At 42.7% G+C, this 21,914-nt stretch overlaps 1 protein-coding gene across 1 annotated transcript in view; it reads right to left on the reverse strand.

The window, feature by feature from the left end:
• Positions 1-3,086: 3,086 nt before the first annotated feature.
• Positions 3,087-21,914, reverse strand: part of LOC126162932 (serpin B6-like) — a 57,017-nt gene continuing 38,189 nt past the window's right edge. The window contains exons 4-7 of the mRNA XM_049919755.1: positions 13,323-13,537; positions 12,693-12,878; positions 11,219-11,357; positions 3,087-3,482 (exon numbers count right to left, since the gene is read on the reverse strand). Coding sequence (XP_049775712.1) covers positions 3,337-3,482; positions 11,219-11,357; positions 12,693-12,878; positions 13,323-13,537 — 686 coding nt within the window. The 3' untranslated portion in view covers positions 3,087-3,336. The remainder of the gene's footprint in view (positions 3,483-11,218; positions 11,358-12,692; positions 12,879-13,322; positions 13,538-21,914) is intronic.

Genomic DNA, 21,914 nt, shown 5'->3' on the forward strand with positions numbered 1-21,914 from the left:
AAAGTGCTACAGCAGATACATGACTTAACCAGAACCTATGGGATTATTTCCAGAAATCGCAGGGCATGTAAGAGAAATTCTGTGAGAGAGGTACTGTGAGAAGTAACTAAGCCGTGTCTGGGTAGCAGCGTGTTAAAACACTGCGTCATAAAAGCAAGGCTCCACGTTCGATTCCCAGCCCGGCACACAGTTTTAATCTGCCACGACGTTTCAAAACAAAGCTCACTCCGCTGCTGAGTGCAATAATGATGGTCCACACTAAATTGTGCAGTTGAGGAGAAATGGACATCGCTTTGAAGAGGAGTCACAGATTTTGGACCGACAAATACCAGTGGAGTCTGAAGGAAAGGTACAGGCTTTGAGAGGTGATAGTATTTGTGATTTTGAACAAAAAGACTTCATATCGAGATACGCCTCTTTCAAATGGTTTCGTAGACAGAACATATAATGCAAGAATTATTCGAAGATTGTCATTGTTTACAAATTACGGCAGTGTTGCAGAAGAAACAGACGAATACTTGTTTATCAAATCTGGAAACTACCTCAAACTGGCGATAAAGCTACAGCTCCTATACGTCGTTCAAGATTTTCAGTACTTTCGAGCTCTCTTTGTACGAACTATTAGTCTTAGAGAAAAATAAATAAATTGGACCTCTTTTGTAGGACGTTTAACGGAGAGTAATTCTATAATGCGACACGTTATCACTGGAGGGTGCGATATTAGAGTTATTCAATAAAACATACAATTATTTTCTATCTAGGAAATGATTCTGACTAGGCCTTACGTCCATATGCAGTTTCTTTGTGCGGAATCACTAATACTACCACCCATCGAAGCTTCTACCTTCCTCCTTACTCACCATGTACAACGAAGATAGCTGCGGCTAACCCATAGGTGTTAGAAAAATACTTGAAGTGACGGACGAAAGAAGAACAAAAAAAATTTTAGGAAAATAAAATTCAGCAATTTAGTCATTTGGAAATGGAATGAAGTGGTACAAGGAAGAAATGGCAGCGGGAAAAACAAGTCAAGAAACGGTAAAAGAAATAGTTGGCAGAGGAACAGATTCAGCATACAGAAATATGAAAATAACTGCCTGACAATTTAAAAGCAAAGGCAATAACGCTAAGAGTAAAAAATGTTTCACTGTTCAACTGAGAGGAGGGAGCTGGTAAACAGAAATACTGCACTGAAGGCTGTACGGAAGTGATACAGTAATCCATGATGATTAATGTTTATTTGTATCATACATGGTATCCAGTATTCGACACCATTCCATCTGAGAACTTCTTTCCTTATGTTTTTATGGTTCTCTCTTGGTTCTAATACGTATCTTATGTTCTCGTCTTTGGCTAGAGCTTATACCTATCTTTTGAGGCTCTGCATCATCTTACTTCACGTTACATCGTCAAACACTTTCTTCTGTCCCGACAAATCATATCACATTATCTTGATTTTTTATTAATTCTTGCTCTCATTATCGAGAGAAACGTCGAAACTGCATGTCTGGTGCCCTAACCCCTCAAAACTCTTCTTTACACAATGCTTCACAGCTTCAGTATATTGTGTTGCAGGGATTTTTAAGAAACCAAGAACTGCTATTAATTGATACCTTGTAGTACTAATACTGGTTTCCACTAACGTCGTTATCTTGCAGACTTTCTAAATAAAATGCTATTTAGTCACAGTAGCAAATGTACAGTACAATTGTTGATATTCTTAGAATGAATATGTCGGTTGTAGTAAAGTGACATTGTTAATAAACACAATGTTTTTGTCTTCCTTTCCTTTTTATCCAGCATCAGACCGGTTTGGGACATTTATGGTCCTTCACTTTCCCCATAAATGTTAACCCGGACTGATGCTGGATAAAGGGGAAAGAAGAAGACGTACTGATCTTGAACAATATCACTGAAGTTGTGAAGTTAATAGGTAATGGCGTTATATAGAAACCAGTATTACGTACGATGTATTATTCAGTAGCAAATTTTGGCCGTATAAAAATGTCTTCAATACAATATACCGAAGCGCTGGAGCCCACTGTAATGGAAAGTTTCAGGAGTAAGAGCACCAGAGAGGCAATACTGATGTCTCCCTCGGTAATGAAAGCAAGACTCAATAAATATCAAGGGGTTTAATAAGATTTGTCGACATAGAAATGGTGTTTGCCAATGTAGTGTGACCCAAGATGGTTAAACTCATTAAAGGCTAGATATAAGCTGCAGCAAAAGATGGGAAAATACACTACGCAAAAGAACCAAGCGGCAGCAATAAGAATGTAACACCAAGAGAGAAGAATTCAGATTAAAAAAGGCTGTCTGATGTGAGTACAGTCTTTTGTCCAGAATTGAAACTGTAGATGAAAGCAATTTAGCGCCAATAAAACAAAGATTCTGAAGTGTCATTAAAACTGACGGCGAAAGGACATCAGCGACAATAATCAGTGATTATTCTGCTATTTTCTTTGAAGATAAGGAAGAATGCAATGAAGTCGGATGAACGGAAAACGTAGATTGCTATTAAACGTAAGTAAGAAGAAAGTGAGTAGGAAAAAAAACATGATTAGGGAAAATCCAAATTCAAAAGGAAGACGGTGTAGTACATGAAGGAATTCTACTACCAAGAAAGGAGAATAATATTTGGCGAGCGAAGAGGCCATAAAAAGCACGCTTTCACAAGCGAAAAACCAGCATTCCTAGCCTAAAGAAAACGGAGATAACACAACCGAAGAGTCTGAGATACGGCGTTACAGAAGGGTGCTGAAAATCAAGTCGCCATATAGGATAAGAAATGAAGTTCTCCACAGGATCTGCGATCAAAGGAATAAAGGGATAACACAAATCAAAAGAAGAAATACGATGTTGGGATAGCACATTAGGAAATAACTACCATGGGAGGAGAAAGTCTTAAAGATTATCAAATGTAAGGAAGTAAGGAAAGAAGGAAATCTGAATACATCCAGTTCATAATTAACGACGTGGGCTGTAAGTGGTACTCTGACATGAAGTTGATGCAGGAGAGGAAATCGTGGTGGAGGCATCTAACTTGTCAGGAGGGAAAATTAATGAACACAAAATAGCCTGTGAACTTTAAAATCCAGATTTCATTTTAATAGTTCCTCAAATACTATTGTGACAGACATTTTACAGTGTGATTATTCAACGACATATATATAATACATTATTCACATATTTCAGACCATATTTACTGCGTTCTGCATACCATTTCCTGTTTAGGAATAATTACAGGTCATAGAAAACACACATTTGTTTTTAACACAATAAGTGTTTCTCAAAAGTAAAATAACTTTCATGGAAGTCTTCGTCCACCAGAATTTATGAAGGAGGAGTTGAGTAGCGACCTGCAAACAGAACCGTGTGTGTCTGCTGGTCCAGTATCAGGAACACGAACGGATGGTCTGCCTTGAAGATGACGGGTGGGTCAGGTAAAGGAAGGGTCAGAGAGAGGCCGATAAGAACAGCTGAAAATAAGAGAGAGACATGAGAATATAATAGAAAGTACTATTTTATGTTTCAAGCTGTATTGTACAGTTATAAGAAACATTAAGTAGCAATACGAAGAAAATTCATTTTGAAATACGTTCTAATAATATAGCAGCGGCTGGAAACCACTGGGAACAATGTCAAGACAAACTAAAATGATTTTACTGCAAGTTCATAACCGCCAGTTCCGCAAGGTTTCGCAGTACACAACAAAACAACAACATACAAGGGGTTTTTCAAAAATACTATTGTTTCCAGTCATTCACCAAATTTGCTAGTTATTTAACCCAGTGCAGACAGAAGAAAATCTATAATATACGTCTTACTTTATAGTGAAGGCTCACAAAGTTCATTTGCAGTTAGAGAAACCCAAGTCTGGGTACGTGATTCGACTCCTCTAGTTAACAGCCCGAGAAAAATTAAAGGGACGATGCACATGGTCAGTCACATCTCGTTTCTAAAATCAAACTATCAGTCACAGCTCGCTGAAAACTGATAGCTCAGTAATCCGTGCAACTACCACTTTTTATTGTTATGTTACTGATGAAGTGTATTTTCTCATTTGGAAAGAATACGCTAATGTGAAATGGAGGTGGTGAATCAGTCACAGTCAACGGCCGTGTGGAGGTAGATACATCAGGTCACGTCAGATCACCGAACTCATGCTCAATCGGACGTGGTCAGTCTTTGGAAGGAACACCGTTCGGGCACGCCGCAAGCTGTTGCCAATTTTCTCCTTTGCCTTTACGGCAATGGGTACAGGAAGGTTGGTGGCGTAAACTTGCTGATCACAAGTCTTTGCACCAATACCCAGGATTAAATTGCAACCTCTTAGCACTGTCCCATGACGTGAGGGTATGCCGTCAGATACAATTCTGTCCTATCGACCACCTGACCTACATACCGCAAATAACCAGAACCTTCATGAAAGCTGAGTTCATAGCACAGATGTTGTCCAATCACACTGTCGTCACCTGTTTAGACATTAGTTATCCAGTATCAATTGAAATAATTACAGTTTCGGAAGTGGTGACTGAAACATGGCATTGTTCGAAGTAATATTAAAGGTCTTGTCTGGAAACTGTTCCAACTAGATCGGAAGCACATTCATGCTGATAATATATCTAATCGCAGCAGGAGGCTGTGAGGCTGTCCATTTTGAAAGTGACAACACTAATAATGAAAAAGCTGCAGTAGCGTTCATCATTAAAGTACAAAGTGCAAGCAGAACACTTAGAAATACTTGTATGTCCTGTAAGCTAAATTAACAGCAGTGCCGTATCTCAATGAGGAAGGTGAAATATTGATGAGATGTATTCGCATTTGCTAATACGAACAACCACCAGGTGTATGAGGGAATGGCGATAACGAAACTCTGTGCCAGAGTGGGACTCGAATCCGTAATTCCCGCTATACGCGAGCGGTTGCTTTAACCGATTTGGGTATCCTTGTACAACTCACAACCAGACCCAAACATCCATATGTTGTATGTTGTCGTTCCTGCGCACAACCTGTGCTCTTACATACATTATTTAATTCCCGTACAGGGAGAACATTTTCCACTACTGGCCATTAAACTGCTACACCACGAAGATGACATGTTACAGACACGAAATTCAACCGACAGGAAGAAGATGCTGTGATATGGAAATGATTAGCTTTTCAGAGCATTCACACAAGGTTGGCGCGTCGACGAAACCTACAACGTGCTGAAATGAGCAAAGTTTCCAACCGATTTCTCATACACAAACAGCAGTTGACTGGAGTTGCCTGGTGAAAAGTTGTTGCGATGCCACGTGTAGGAAGGAGAAATGCGTACCATCACGTTTCTGACTGTGATAAAGGTCGGATTGTAGCCTATCGCGATTGCGGTTTATCGTATCGCGACATCGCTGCTCGCGTTGGTTGAGATCCAATGACTGATAGCAGAATATGGAATCGGTGGGATCAGGAGGGTAATACGGAACGCCATGCTGGATCCCAACGGCCTCTTATCACTAGCAGTCGGGAAGACAGGCATCTTATCCGCATGGCTGTAACGGATTGTGCAGCCACGTCTCGATACGCGAGTTAACAGATGGGGACGTTTGCGAGACAACAACCATCTGCACGAACAGCGGACGACGTTTGCAGCAGCATGGACTATCAGCTCGGAGACCATGGCTGCGGTTACCCTTGACGCTGAATCACAGACAAGAGCGCCTGCGATGGTGTACTCAACGACAAACCTGGATGCACGAATGGAAAAACGTCATTTTTTCGGATTAATCCAGGATCTGTTTACAGCATCAGGATGGTTGTATCGGAGTTCGGCGACATCGGGGTGAACGCTCATTGGAAGCGTGTATACGTCGTCGCCATACTGGCGTATCACCCGGCGTGATAGTATGATGTGCCATTGGTTTCACGTCTCTGTCACCTCTTGTTCGCATTGACGGCACTTTGAACAGTGGACGTTACATTTCAGATGTGTTACGACCTTTTATTCGATCCCTGCGAAACCCTACAATTCAGCATGATAATGCACGGCCGCACGTTGCAGGTCCTGTACGGGCCTCCCTGGGTACAGAAAATGTTCGACTGCTGCCCTCGCCAGCACATACTCCAGATCTCTCACCAATTGAAAACGTCTGGTCAATGGTGGCCGAGCAACTGCCTCGTCACAATATGCCAGTCACTACTCTTGATGAACTGTGGTATCGTGTTGAAGCTACATGGGCAGCTGTACTTGTACACTCCATGTAAGCTCTGTTTGACTCAATGCCCAGGAATATCAAGGCCGTTATTACGGCCAGAAGTGGTTGTTCAGGGTACTAACTTCTCAGGATCTATGCACCCAAACTGCGTGAAAATGTAATCTGATGTCAGTTCTAGCATAATGTATTTGTCCAATGAATACCCGTTTATCATCTGAATTTCTTCTTGGTGTAGAAATTTTAATGGCTATTAGTGTAAGTGAAAGTCGCTACCTGGTGTTGGCAGATAAATACGCCATTGCAGTGCCTGTGTCATTCCATGTTCAATGCTGGCATATTTACCCCAGGGCAAGTGCATGTAGAAGTACTGTGATTAGAAGAATAGTTGATCAACCATTGTACACATATGTGACCAATAGGAGTGTTCGAGAACGAGAGGGCGCTACGTGGCAAACAGTATTTGTAAAGCAACTGATGTAGAACACGTATATAAGTTCAGGACTGTAGAATAAGTGAAGCTTAATGAAACTAGTTTGTATCGAAAACGCAATGCGTAAGCCGTAGGAGACTGTCAGTCTGTTGCAGAACATTTGTTTCAGATTATCTGAGCTGAAACGTAATGAACTGTCTGAAATAAAATGACTTGCTCCATGCCGACCACCGAACATCAGTCAGGTTAAACCCAACTCTCTCATTTTTCACTTGACATTCCGCGTGTCATATATAAGGCAGTAAGATAGATGCACTATTCTTGGTAGGGCCGACGAACCATTTTAACTTGGATGCATAGTCAAGATGTTCAAATGTGTGTGAAATCTTATGGGACTTAACTGCTAAGGTCATCAGTGCCTAAGCTTATACACTACTTAACCTAAATTATCCTAAGCCCACCCCCCCCCCCCACACACACACACACACACACACACACACACACACACCTGAGGGAGGACTCCAACCTCCACCGGGACCAGCCGCACAGTCCATGACTGCAGCGCCTCATACCGGTCGGCTAATCCCGTGCGGCTGGATGCATAGTCATCGATGTATGTAGAAATTGCTTTAGGGTTGTCCGAGGAAAATGTGTTGGGATGTCTATTGCTCATTTCGTTAATTAACGATGCGGCAGACAACAATAATGACCTCAGACTTTTAGGAAGAGACTTTGTACTATCTACACGAACTTGCTCAAATAGCCAATCAGATCTTTCTCAGGCTTCAGTGTCATGCGAAGTTTGGAAACTTAGCATCTAATTTAGAGAAATATAAAATTGTGCACTTCAACAAGGTGGGGTCCGTTCTTTCACGAGATGCTGGACAACTGGAATCAGTTTACAAAGGAGATTGCTCACAATAATTGTGCGACCCATCCTATAATGTTGATATAGTGTATGTGACCGATTCCAAATAGGACAGGGAACACAGAACTTAACCAAAGAGGGAAAGCACGAATTGTCACAGTTGTGCTTTGAATCACGTATGAGCGTCACGGAAATGCAGAAAAAGGTGAATTGGCAGACACCTTCAGACATACGCCAATTAATCCGTGAAAGGCTACTTAGGAAGTTCCACGAACCAGCACTAAGTTAACAATCTACGAATGCACTTCAGTCCTTTAAATATGGGCTCTCGTATAGATCATGATAATAGAAAGAAAGTAAAAACTAGTAGAAGCCTACCTCGGGGAAGATCAGTTTGGATTACGTAGAAATGTTAGAACACGCGAGGCAATACTTACCCTACGACTTATATTACAAGACAGATTACGGAAAGGCAAACTTACGTTTATATCATTTGTAGACTTAGAGAAAGCTTTTGACAATCTTGACTGGAATACTCTCTTTCAAATTCTGAAGGTGGCAGTGGTCAAATACAGGGAGCGAAAGGCTATTTACAATTTGTACAGAAAGCAGATGGTAGTTATAAGAGTCGAGGGACATGAAAGGGAAGCAGTGATTCAGAAGGATGTGAGACAGGGTTCCAGCCTATCGTCAATGTTATTCACTCTGCATACTGAGCAAGCAGTAAAGGAAACAAAAGAAACATTTGGAGTAGGAATTAAAATCCATGGCGAAGAAATAAAAACTTTGAGGTTCGTCGATGACATTGTAATTCTGTCAGAGACAGCAAACGACCTGGAAGAGCAGTTGAATGGAATGGATAGTATCTTGAAAGGAGGATATAAGATGAACATCAACAAAAGCAAAACGAGGATAATGGAAAGTAGTCGATTTAAGTCGGGTGATGCTGAGGGAATTATATTAGGAAATGAGACACAAAGTAGTAAATGAGTTTTGCTATTTGTGCAGAGAAATAACTGATGGTCGAAGTAGACTGGCAATGGCAAGAAAAGCGTTTCTGAAGAAGAGAAAATTGGTAAAAAAAATGGCTCTGAGCACTATGGGACTTAACTGCTGAGGTCATCAGTCCCCTAGAACTTAGAACTATTTAAACCTAACTAACCTAAGGACATCACACACATCCATGCCCGAGGCAGGATTCGAACCTGCGACCGTAGCAGTCGCGCGGTTCCGGACTGAGCGCCTAGAACCGCTAGACCACCGCGGCCGGCTGTCAGGAAGTCGGTTCTGAAAGTATTGGTGTGGAGTGTAGCCATGTATGGAAGTGAAACATGAGCGATAAACAGTTTAAACAAGATGAAAATAGAAGCTTTCGAAAGGTGGTGCTACAGAAGAATGCTGAAGATTCGATGGGTAGACCACACAGCTAATGAGGTATTGAATAGAATTGAGGGGAAGAGAAATTTGTGGCACAATTTGACTAGAAGAACGGATCGGTTGCTAGGACATGTTCTGAGGCATCAAGGGATCACCGATTTTGTATTGGAAGGCAGTGTGGAGGGTAAAAACCGTAGAGGGAGAACAAGAAATGAATACACTAAGCAGATTCAGAAGGATGTAGGTTGCTGTAGGTACTGGGAGATGATGAAGCTTGCACAGGATAGAGTAGCATGGAGAGCTGCATCAAACCAGTCTCAGGACTGAAGACTACAGCAACAGCAACAGCAATTACTGCGAGCTCAGAACTGTATAAGCAGTCATTCTTCCCGTGCTCCATACACGACTGGAACGGGATAAAACCCTAAATCGTGATACAACGCTAAGTACCATCTATAATGAACTTCACAGTAGTCTACAGAACATCTCTGTAGATGTACATGCTATATAAACCTCAGCCAAGTGTCCTCGACACACACAAATGAAAATGTCCTGCTTACTGCTTCCACGAAATGAAGCAGTTCAAGATCCAGACAGACTGTATTTCACACCGTAGGAGACCACCTCTCTTCTGCTCAGTAGGCTTTGAACAACACATAGTTGCAGCGTGTGACTACCAATTTTCATTTTGGGCTAACGCTCGGATCTTCATATTGATGCTTCTATTCAGCACCTCACTGTGCAAACGGAGTTGATTGTGTGTGTCCCCGACTGGAAAACACCGACTTTGTGTTTTAGTATCTCAAGGGATGGTCATAAACAGTCAAAAATTATGATTATTTAGGGTAAAATAAACGAAGCACTTTAAGCTAAAAACTAACTTAAGTGAGAGTGCAAATTCGCCTAGCAGTTTTCTATCGTGACAAGGACGACCGAGTCATGTTGAAAAGGTAACACGATGCACAGACATATTGGTCCTTTTTACGATTTTTGTGAACCAGGACCTAATTCCACTAAAACGTTCCTAATTATCTTATCATATTGGTTACTGTCGACTCGTTTCGAATAAAGTTACAGTGTTTTAAGTACGAACACGCTGCCCACTAGTGTTTGAAGTTCTGACATTCGAGGCAAACACACTGCGCGGGACTTTTCTTTCGACTTTACCATTCTAGTACTGAGTAGTCAATTGACGCAGTCGCCATGTAGGCACATATGTTTGCAGCTTTCATAATTGTCCGTATGAAACGCGTGAATCACAGAACTAGATCTCCACGTAGTGAAATAAATTTGTAGCTTAACATAGTACTCATAATTAGTCATTGGTAAGAAAGTGCAAGCAATAAAGTTCTTAGAATTCGACAACACTGCAGTGCCGGTGTGATTCCGAATTACGATACAAAGTTCCTTTGGACGTGCACGTGTCCAAAGGAACCCAGCATCGTAATTCGGAATAACAGAGGCACTTCAATATCGTATTCATCCGTTGGCGTCGAGGAAGCAACTTCCAAGTAAAATGTCTCACTATACGGGAATGTACACAATAGCTGTGGGAGTACACGTTGTAGATGTATGGTTGACGACATATGGAAGCTGAGGTATGGCCTTGAGTCGTGCACGGACAGCCGAATCATAAGGCGGCTGCTCGCGATTATCGGAAAATCCGGGTTCGAGTACCGGTCCGGCACAGATTTTCACCGTCGTCATTCCATTCTGCAGATCATGGTTGTCCATGTAATTGCGAATTCATTTGTGTCTCTCCGAATACTATCCAAGTGTGGTGTGTTCGAGTCGCCTTATCAGCAGTGATATGAAGTCTGATAACGAGGAAATCATCTTCCTATCTCGTCCGGATTATGCCATTGATACCATCACCGAAGATACCGATGTTGTGGAGTCAAAGATGTTTCGGGGACCGGCAACTTCGAATCGATGGCGTTCCGAGTGTATCACCTGGTCCCATCGGCTGGAGCCATACTGCCTCTGTAAGCACTGGTCGGGAGCTCAACTATGTCATATCGTTTTCAGTCATATCCTCTTGTTACGTTATTTAACTCGACTTTCTGCTTCCCGATTCAAGCGAGGATTGCTACACGAATTATTTGCTGCTGTGTTGAGAACTACTTTCCAGGGACTTCTTTCTGGCATTCACTTCCACAATCAAATTTGCTATCTCACACCGACCCATCTCGCTCGGGTTTTTGAGATCTGTAACTTGTTCCGTAGTTGTTTAATTATTTGTTATTAGGCTGTGCAATGTGGTACAGAGGAACCACCCGTGTGTGTATAAAAGTAACACTCCCCGTGAGGTTGCGTCGTTGGAGTAATTCCCAAATTACTTACCAGTAGCTGCTGCTGCTTCTGTGCCTTCTTCATTGACTTCTATGAAAGCCTTGTGCAGAACTTTGGAAACTGCTAGTGGCTCGTCACTAATACCTGTCAAATTTGCCCTGCTGGCATCGAACACGTCAGTAATACCAAGCTGAAAATTAGACAGACGTTAGTAGCGAATTCTAAACCAAGTGTAATAATTGTAAAATACTACACGTCTTGTGTAATAGCAAGTAAATAAAGAAGCATCGGTTAGGAGTTATTCTATCTCTAATGCTGCATGCCAGTCAGCACCAATATAAATAGACAACTATAAACTGCAATTATTTTGTAAACTGGCTCTCCAAAGTAATCAAGTTTTCACACAATCATCATTTAGCTATACCCTATATTCTTATTGAAGTACTTCTCACAGGCGCACAAAAAAATTTGTCGCATTACTAAGATGACCAGGGTTACGGAGTATTAGGACAAGACCGTTCTCTGACCTTGAAATATTCCATGTTTCGTCAGAATCTATCAGCTTAGTGACCGTGGACTAGCACCTGACTATTTGTGTTCTTGCACTCCTCTGGAAACTAAATAGGGCCGTGCCTTCTTTTTTAGCAGTGAATAATGGATTACTGAAATCAAAATGATCCGCATTAAAGCCGTTCAGATGTGCCATCACGGACGAAGAGATTGACAAAGTCTATAATTCAGTGTTGGACATCGCAGGTTAGAGGCGTATCAGATAGTTGTCAGTATTCATCACATCTATTATGGACTATATTCTAATGAGTGCGATTTAATTAAAATAAGAAAAATGTGTTCTGCGTCTATCACAGTTTTTTCATTCGACCTCTCCTACTTTCGTTGTTTGATATCATGTGCAAAGACTATTTTACATAGTTGTTTCTTGTGTGAAGTATCTGCTACTTCTTGCATTAGTATGTGAGGGCGACTGAGAGGTTGGATTTCAACTTGCGCTATTAATAATGAAACTAATTAGGCACAGAATTTATGGGCGTGAAGTAGTAAATTATGTAAAAAATATAAAAAGGTCTGTAAAGCGCATGTGTTTCATTCCGACACTGAATATCACATATGATCCTCAAAGTACTTAAGTCACACAGCGTTTTGGTAATATGACAAGCAAGTTTTCTCTCTTTCGCCAAAGAATTTAAAGCTAAGAGATGGCGACTTAATCGGTAAGTTACATTTCAGATACATCTGAACAAGTTGGTAGCTAGTAACTACATATTCGTAATTATCTCAGTAACGTTTGTTCGCGGACCCACAGTTACTCGAAAGTTTTCGTTTTCATTCTGGTATACTTTCACCTGTGTCAGTATTAGCTATTAATTACGGTACGTCATGCAGATGTGACAGAACTCTCGGCAAGTTACAGGCGACTAGCGGTATGATTTTGAACATTTGCTTCATTACATTACGTAACTGATGTGAAATACTGTTACTACATTAAATTAGTGTTATTTTCACTTACTGTTTGTAACGTCGATGTAAGCTCCTTTTTGTATTCCAGTTTGAATTTTGGTAAAAACACACGCACTTCTCGTTTGCTCGTTCTGGCTAAAATGTCTTGAAGAGTTATGTTGGTGAGTTTCTTCTCAAGATTCGGAAGGCCGTTCTGCTCTCTGGGCAGTATTATCAACATATTGACCCTCTCCCCCTGTTGCGTGGAAAAGAAAATCAGTGAATGCATATGTTACTTTGGTCAAAACTGCTCTATATTGTATAAAGCTCACAATTTCACACGGGTCACAGAGACAGTTTCGCATTTCAGGTAACTCATTCAATCAACAAAATAGAGACGGTTAAGTAATAAAGGTAAATTTTCCACGTCTGTAGTCTGAGTTCTTATAGATCTTCATCAACAATGCAGCACCGACACTAAATTTAGTTCTCGAACAACTATTTTGTCATTCGTTTCTCACACGTGAAAGGATCATCACTGATAGAATAACAAAACATTTGTTGCTTTGTGTTAGCACTGTGAAGCTTGAATTTTTAAAATTATTTCTTGTATCTAAATATCTCACTGCTTCATAAAGTTACTTCTTCTATCAAACTTATTTAGCGTAGAATTACTGTAGGTTCATGATTAATACGGTACCTTGTATGGGAGAAGCATGACCTGGGATTCCAGTTCAGGTACGTCAGCGTACTTGAAGTTTTCTTTAATGTACATCATGTTCACATTTTTTGTTGATCCTGGGGCAACATGAAATGGTGTTGGTGATGTAAGAGCTTTATTAAACGTCTTTTGCCACTCGCCCTTGAAGTAAATGGCATTCACCAGTACCATCCTGGTTAAGTCATTCAGAACACCTGAAACAAAATTCGGCTTTCATGTTCACTAAGATTACCATACTAATACAATATATCGTTTCATAATACAGCAGAATGCCAGTACTCGACGGAGTATCGTTTTAAAGATGCAATTGTTTGTTTTGTTTTAGGGCGCAAAAGAAAAACAAAGGTTATAGGTGCCCGAACCGTAGAACACGAAGAAGAAAAAGTAGTTAAAAGCGACTTCACGATAAGCTTAATCGACGGACGGAAAGACAGCTAAAAACTGGAACTTTCTCTTGGAGAAAGGGCCATATAAAATACGCCATAGAGACAACGGAGGGCCTGAACTTGAGATTAAATGTCCTTCGCCAAATTGCTACGACGGATAAACAGTAAAGCGCAGTCGTCACACCTCGTGTCGTCAGCTGAAACGGACGATAACTCAGACGACAAACAAATCACAACGTAGGTGGCTAAAAGCAAGACATTCAGTCAGGAAATTTCAAACCGTCAGAGGTTGAGAACAATGAGCTCAAAGTGCTGGGGGATCACCATGGCAATGGCTAAAAAGACAGTGCGCAAGACGCAACCGAGCTAAAATTATCTCCTCGCGACGAAATGGCCGAGAGGAAGCCGACCAAGCCGCTGGAAATAGTTTAATTCCCCTGAGTTTGTTCCCTTGAAGGAAGAACAGTGGTGATGCCAAATTGACGCCATCTGCTGACAGACGGCAACACAGATATCGTCGGAGGGAATGTAAGAACTAGCGGGCTGAGGTAGGAGGACTACGGCCTTGGCAGTAGTGCCAGCGGCCACGTTTCCTGTCAGACCGACGTGACCAGGAACCCACAGAAACATCACAGTGGCTCCATCAAGAGTGGCAGAGGGGCAGCTTTCCTCGACCCGTTGCACTAAGGGATAGACTGACTGCACATAGAGGCTTTAAAGGGCACTGAGACAGTCTGAGCAGACGACGCAATTTAAAAGCCTGTGTCCCTCGGTCAGTTTGCGGGGCCCAGGACAGAAAAATGGCTGGCGCAGACACCGTTGAAGAGGATCTCTTAGTCGGCGAAGATGTTTATTTCTTGGAGCCTTTGCAGTTGGTAGATAACTATTCGCATGGGTGTTGGCTGGGGGAGGTCTCGTAAGAAGTCTTTGCAGCAGTATCCTTTCTGTCCTTTCCAACTTGCTGGTTGTGTAGTAGGTGATTTTGCTGTGCGAGGCGAAAGTTTAGTGGCTTATTGCATAGCGGGTGGAGAAGGAGAAGTGGGTGCTACCGTGACACTAGTCTATTTTACAACGGTGGTGTTGAATTTGGGGTCTGATGTGTGCACTGCCATGTCCTTCGTAGAGCAAGATGTAGCTAAAATAATAGTGTAAGTGCTGCATGGTGAAACACGTGGGTTCCGACTAGCCAACAACGTGTAACCCACAGGGAAAGGCACTTTTTCCTTCACACCAATCTCCTGGATGGCCCACTCATTGGGATACTCGGGACAATTTTGGGAGTAGGTTGATACAGCTGGAAGAAGGAGGCGGACAATCTGCCTCGTTAGCATTCCTACCGTAAGTTACACGAAGACATTGGTAGCAGTGTATCAGGTTCCGAATGTATGGTCTAGGCGTAATAACTTCATAGCCTGCTTTGATCGTGGATGGAAGCACTGCTCTATCAAACGTGAGGAAAAGAGTGCGTGTGGGCACTGAGGATGCATCTATCGTTTCATCACCCGATGGACTGCAGTGAGGCCCTGATCAGAGAGGTAAGTTTGGTTTCCTGCCTCTGTCAGTCCATCTATTAACCTAGTGTACACAACGCCATGTGAAGAATTCAGTTTTCAACGGGTTTCGACATGAACAGGATAGCCATGGATGAGCCATAATGCAAGCAGTTTTTTTTTGCTTGAGAATCTGAAGTAGTCTCCAAAAGCGAAGTACCATTGCGTTAACGATAAAAGGATTTCACAGCGCTGGCAACTGTATCAACACCTTTCTTTACAAGAAACGGATCAACCGCAGCAAAGGACTTACCGTCTTCAGTATGCGGAACCAGGAGGTACCAAGGTGCAGTTGGGAGGGTCTTTAATTTGTTAGCCTCACTCTATTTACGTTCAGCAGACATTCACTGTGAAGAAAATGACTGGCTCAATGCAAGAAAATCCCCATGATTGCCAGTGTCTCCAGAGGTGGGGACCCCCTCAGAGGAGGGTGCACCTGCCATTTGTGATGGTTCAGACCTCAGGTCACACCTCCCGAACACGTGACAGAGGGACCATTTGGAAATTTGGGACGGTAACAGCTCAGGCAGTCACCCCTCCCTGGGCCTGGCCTGTACCTGGGGAGACTGAGGGTGGCATATGCGAACCCTATCTGTCAACCAGGGGCTGTAAATTACTTGTTACCAGTCACCTGTTACGTGTCACACACGTGGGTTGGACTTCAAGAGCGCACAAGGAGTAAGAAGGAAAAGAACCTCAAACGCCGAAGAGGAGGAAGGATAGGAGAAGGAAGGAAGGAAGGAAGGAAGGAAGGAAGGACGAAAAATTAGTGGAGGGACTGTTCTGATGCCAGGATACTGAAAATTCAGGATAGATCCCAAAAAGATTTTAGCCATGTTCGCCAACGGAGGGAAAAAGCATAGCAGGAGGATATACATGCAGCAGGGTTCCGTGGTATCCAAGCACGGACTCACCAGTGAGTGGGTGGGGTGGGAGGGGGGGAGGGGGGAGTTAAACATGTAATGCTAAGATCCCTTCTAAAAGGCTCAGAAGGACCAGGAAGGTGATTTGCTTCATCATTTACTGCAATGACAACAATAACTGAAGTGATGTGGTTATGGTCTACACTTTTCATTCTTCAGTTTCTTTCTCTCGCACGACTACGATACAAGAATGTTTCGTCCTGTAAATGAGAACTGTTGTAAAGTCAGTGAAATTCTCTAAGAAATAATATTCACTTGCTTACAGTATTCCTTTAACTAGCAAGAGAATGTGATGATGATGATGTTTGGTTTGTGGGGCGCTCAATTGCGTGGTTATCAGCGCCCGTATAATTTCCCAACCTTTGCTCAGTCCAATTTCGCCACTTTCCTGGATGATGATGAAATGATGAGGACAACACAAACACCCAGTCATCTCGAGGCAGGTGAAAATCTAGCAAGAGAAAAACGCAAGGGTAGCGTCTTAGTTACCGCGTTGCCTAAAACAAAAAATAAAACGTGGTTGTCAAACTGTACTCGCAGCCGCCGGAAATGGAGATCACCTTCCGGCAGTCCTGAGTTCGGACGACTTCTTCCTACAATGTTACACTGAGGTAGTTCGTCATGTACGTCCTCATTCCAGCCGTCTAGTGAATGCCGAAAGAAAATGATTAATCAAGTTTCGAGCTAACACGCCCGATAAATGTATTGCCTTGCCTCGTTATTTTGTGCCGAAAAGAAAAAGTGGGCCGCATAGACTATAGCCACGGTATTACAGCATGTAGATGATTATTACTACTATACAAAAGTGCAGACATAGCAACAATGTACAATTGCGAGCTCATAAAAAAAGTCCGGAAATTCGGTAAACAAAATTATAATCAATGCATTATTGCTTGTATTAGTTTTATGGGCATTAGGCCGTGCTACATGGCAAAATTCTGCGCCTAACGTTTCATCTTCCATCGCTGGAGGCATCAGGGGCTTTAAAGATTCAGAAAGCAGCCGAGCGGAAACACCTCAGAAGTCAGGATAGCTGTTGGGAACCTATGAAGTGTCAACGACGCCAGTATAACGTTATTATAGCTCATTCACTTATCCACAATGTCTACAAGTCGTCACCGTTTCGCACCACCCTTGGCTGTTGCTCATTCAACTCCGTGCTGGATGCTAGCTGACGTCTGTCGAGTCATAACAGCGGGTCCACAACGAGAGACGTCAGCGACCCTGGCGCTACGACGGGTTACTGGTGAGCAAGCGCGGCCGTTATCCAGTGCGAAACGGTTCTCGCGTTAGCTGCTCGAGTGTCTTCGGTCCCACTCTGAACTCTGCCATGACCCATCCGTGATGCTCCTTGTGTCGGCAGTCGCGGTCGGTTTATCTGCTCCCTACTCCTGGTACGTTTGAGCACCCAGAGACGCCTAAATGTTGAACAGGCACGTGGACCCCAAGAAGCCCCATTGCTGGCTTCCGCACTGAAGTTCTGCGATTGCACCACTCTGATGGGATGCTGTCTGACGGCAGTTTCTTTATCAGTACATGGGAGGCGACAAGCAGCACGAAGTTAATCAGGTGAACGCCATCACTTTGAGTACATCTTCGGCTAGATCGAAGACTGTGCTGGAGCATCTAGGACATAGTTTCACCACAGTATCGTTATCATCGAACCTTATCGCGGAACCTTATCATGGAATCGAGTGCTATTAATTTGAATGGCGTCGATCCCAATGATCAGCTCGTGACGAGAGCTGGAGTATTTAGAGGGAGCTAGCATAAGGCTACAAACCTAGGCTCGGTGTGACCGAATGTGTCTTCATTCAGCTATATTCAATTAATCGGCTGTTAACTGCTCTACCTGTGCCTCGCTATGTGCACTTGAGAAAGAGGAAGTTTCTTGCAAAGGGTCATACAAACGAACGAATATGCTCATATAGCTTTCTTTGGTTTTCTGTCACTGTCTCCTTCCTGCTAACTGCGTATCCTCACTCGGCAATCAACGTCGGAATGTATCTACGACCTTGCCCACTTGCGACATACTAACTCGCTTCCATCTTGTCTCCAGCATGAGTTTACCTTGCCTGTGGCACTGTGAGCTTTAGTAAAATTTGTTTGATAACTGGAAGACGAAACGTTACGCTCAGAATTATGCCTTAGACATTGACTTAGTGCTAGTAACGCAAAATCCCGGCCATGACGGAAAGCATTCTATGATTACAGTGTATGGTTTATTTCATCGCACAGTAATAATGATGAATAATGAACTTTCGCAAATTATGCAACGCTCCACTCGTGTATTTCCTGGAACCGAATATATCTTGATATTCACTAGCTGAGGTATGCTCCAACTTAATGTAACTCATAGCAGTTCTGGAATGTGAATTGACACATAGCTACGTCGAAGCACAAGTCATGTCGTACAGAATACCATCATAGCAGCGTGACGTACCACAGCCCAGAATTAGAATTCAGATTATGAAACTAGGTATCGCAGTTACGCCGTCTGCAAGTTACTGACCCAGGTTTGTTGGATGCCTGCCCTTTTATCCTCTCACTCCCAGTTTTTTAACAGCTCACACCACATTGTATCATATACAGTTATGGTTAACAAGTACGTATCGTTTATGAATATTGATATAATGATTGACAGCTTTGTACATACAGGGGGTCACTAACTACTGCCACCAAGAGTAACTCCGAAAGTATGATAGGAGATGAAAAGTTTGTGGGACAAAAGTTTCATGGGACAATGGGGGTCATAATATAACTTCGGTTTTTTGTTGCTAGGAGGTGTCGCTTCAGAGATATTAAGGTCAACTTTGTTTTTTTTTTAATGGGATGCTATAGTTTGCTAATTATTTCCTGATAGCGGCTATCGAGAAAAATCCAATGATTTGTAAAAGTAAGGTGTTGGAAGGTCAACGAAGGTCAAAAAGGTGGCATGGACGTCCATTTATACAAGGTGTTTGAAGTGATGACCATTGGTATCAATGCAGTGCTGCAATCTTCTTATCATGGATTGAGTATTCCTTATCACAACGACACTTATCGAAGCACATGCTCTGACAATTCTCTCCCACGTATCTTCAGGTGTAGTTGGAACATCTTTACAAACAATGTCTTTTACGAATCCCCACAGGAAAAAATCCAGAGGCGTCAAGTATGGCGAACGAGCCGACCACGACACACATCCTCCGCATACAATCCAACGATTTAGAAACTGTATCTGGATCTCATTTGTAGCTATCAGCGAAAAGCGTGCCGGACACCCGTCGCGTTGCTACCATATTCTGGTCCTTGTTCCTGAACGTATTTCTTCCAATAACAGACCTAATGTTTCTGGCAGGAATGTGGTGTACTTCCTACCATTAAGGCTTCCTTTGATGAAATAGGAGCCTGTAATTCTGTCCTCCAGAATACCATACCATATAGTCACCGACCACGGTTTTTGTGTGCAACTAGACATAGCCAACATTGATTTTTAGTTGCCCAATAATGCTTGTTATGCAAATTAACACTTCGATGGTTTGTGAATGTAGCCTCGGCAGTAAATAAAATCAGATTAATAAATGTGTAGTCTTTCTGAATCTGAAGTTGAGCCCACCGGTAGAATTCAATGCGACGCATACAGTTAGTACCAGTTAACTGTTGGTGAAGACTGATAGACTGATGTGGTGAAGATGATATTTATGGCGATGCAGAACACGAACAACACTACTCTGGATACGCCAGATTCCCTTGCGATTTGACGCGATCTAACATGCTGATCTCTAACCACAGTGGCAAGAATACCAATTTCCGTTCCCTCGTCAGTAACTTCCCTTTGCCGCAAGTGTTTCCGATCCTTTAAAGATCCAGTTCTCAATTTATCAGACACACATTTAAATTTACGACGTATAGGATGAGTACGTTGAGAATATCTTTGAGCGTGTGAATCTGTAGCTCTCACTGAATTTAGTTGTCATTCTCCGTAAATGAGAAGCATATCGACTTGTTCTTCGAGCAAATACATCATTCACATTCGCTTTATTCGCCGATACTAGTGTTACCGTTCCTATCAGTGTTGCATTGCGAAAACGTCGAATGGTGTTTACATGTCAATGGCATGTTAGTTTGATACGCCGTATTCGGCGAATATTTACAATTTGCACGACATGCAAGAGAGAATTGTCAGAGTATGTGCTTCGATAAGTGCCGAAGTGATAATGCAGCACTGCATTGATACCAATGATTATCGCTTCGACCATCTTCTGTAAATGGACGTTCATGCCACCTTGTTGACCTTCAAAGACCTTACTGTTACTTCATTGGATTCGTCTCGATAGCCGCTATCAGAAAGTAAGTACCAAGCTATAGGACCCCACCAAAAAATAAGAAAGAAAGAAGAAGGTGACCTTCATATCTCTGACGCGATCCCACCTAGCAACGAAAAACCAACGTCATATTGTGGCCCCTGTTTTCCCATGCAACATTTGTCCCGGTAACTTTTCAGCTCGTATCATACTTTCGGAGTTACTCTATGTGGTAATAGTTAGTGACTCACCCTGTATAATAATAGTAACACGTTTTAAGGAAATGCAAATAAACGTCAGATTTAGTAACGATCTAAATGGCGCAATAAAAATGTATCTTTAGATTATACTACCTATGCAGGAAATCTATGGTCTCGCGTTGTCTATAAACAAGGTTTTTTTTTGGTTTTAGGGCGCAAAACTGCAATTGTCATTAGCGCCCGGTCTATGACTTAGGAAGCAGTAAAAAACCGAAAACGGAAACCAGCAGCAATGGGAACGAAAGTCATAAAATTGGAGAAACAAAGCAGAAGGAAGGCTTAAAAATCCACTACAGAAAGGGGTTCGTTGTCACAAAAAAAGCTTCAAATGACTGACGTCATTTCACTGGCACGAATGAACTCTAGAACGCGATCGGCCGATCGCGTGTCATCTGCTAAAATTGACGATATATCATTTTTTTTTTGTGGTTTTAGGGCGCACAACTTCAATGGTCATTAGCGCCCTGACTACTCTAAGAATGCACCGCGAGGCACAAGTTGACAACAACAACTAAAAGGGAAAACACGATAAAAGACAGACTGACAGGCATAGGATTAAAAAACAGCATCATCAAATGTCCTTAGAGAGGTTTGTCAAATTCATAAAACGAAGAACACGAGCAGCTGCTCGTGGGTCATCCACTAAAATGGCATCTAAAGTACTTGGCAGGTTAAGATCTAGACGCAGTGTGTTAAAATCTGGACAGGACATTAAAATGTGTCGAACCGTCAGCAAGTGCCCACATGGGCAGAACGGCGCCGGCGCAGCCGTCAGCAGATGGCGATGGCTGAACCGGCAGTGTTCAATCCTTAACCGAGCCAGAACTACCTCCTCCCGCCGAGAAGGGCGTGAGGAGGACGTCCAAGCCACGGGAAGAGGTTTTAAGGCCCGAAGCTTGTTGTCTGTAAGTGCAGCCCAATCGGCATGCCACAGCGATAAAATGCGCCGACAAATGACCCTGCTAAAATCGGATGAAGGGACACCACAAGAAGCTGTCCAAGGCTGGAGGACCGCAGCCTTGGCCGCGGCATCTGCAGCTTCGTTCCCAGGGATACCGACATGGCCAGGAACCCACATAAAGCTAACCAGAGAACCGACGTCCACCAGCTGCTGAAGAGAGCGTTGGATCCGGTGTACGAAAGGGTGAACCGGGTACGGATCACTG

The sequence above is a fragment of the Schistocerca cancellata genome, chromosome 2 (genome assembly GCF_023864275.1).
Source record: "Schistocerca cancellata isolate TAMUIC-IGC-003103 chromosome 2, iqSchCanc2.1, whole genome shotgun sequence".
Classification (NCBI taxonomy): Eukaryota; Metazoa; Arthropoda; class Insecta; order Orthoptera; family Acrididae; genus Schistocerca; species Schistocerca cancellata.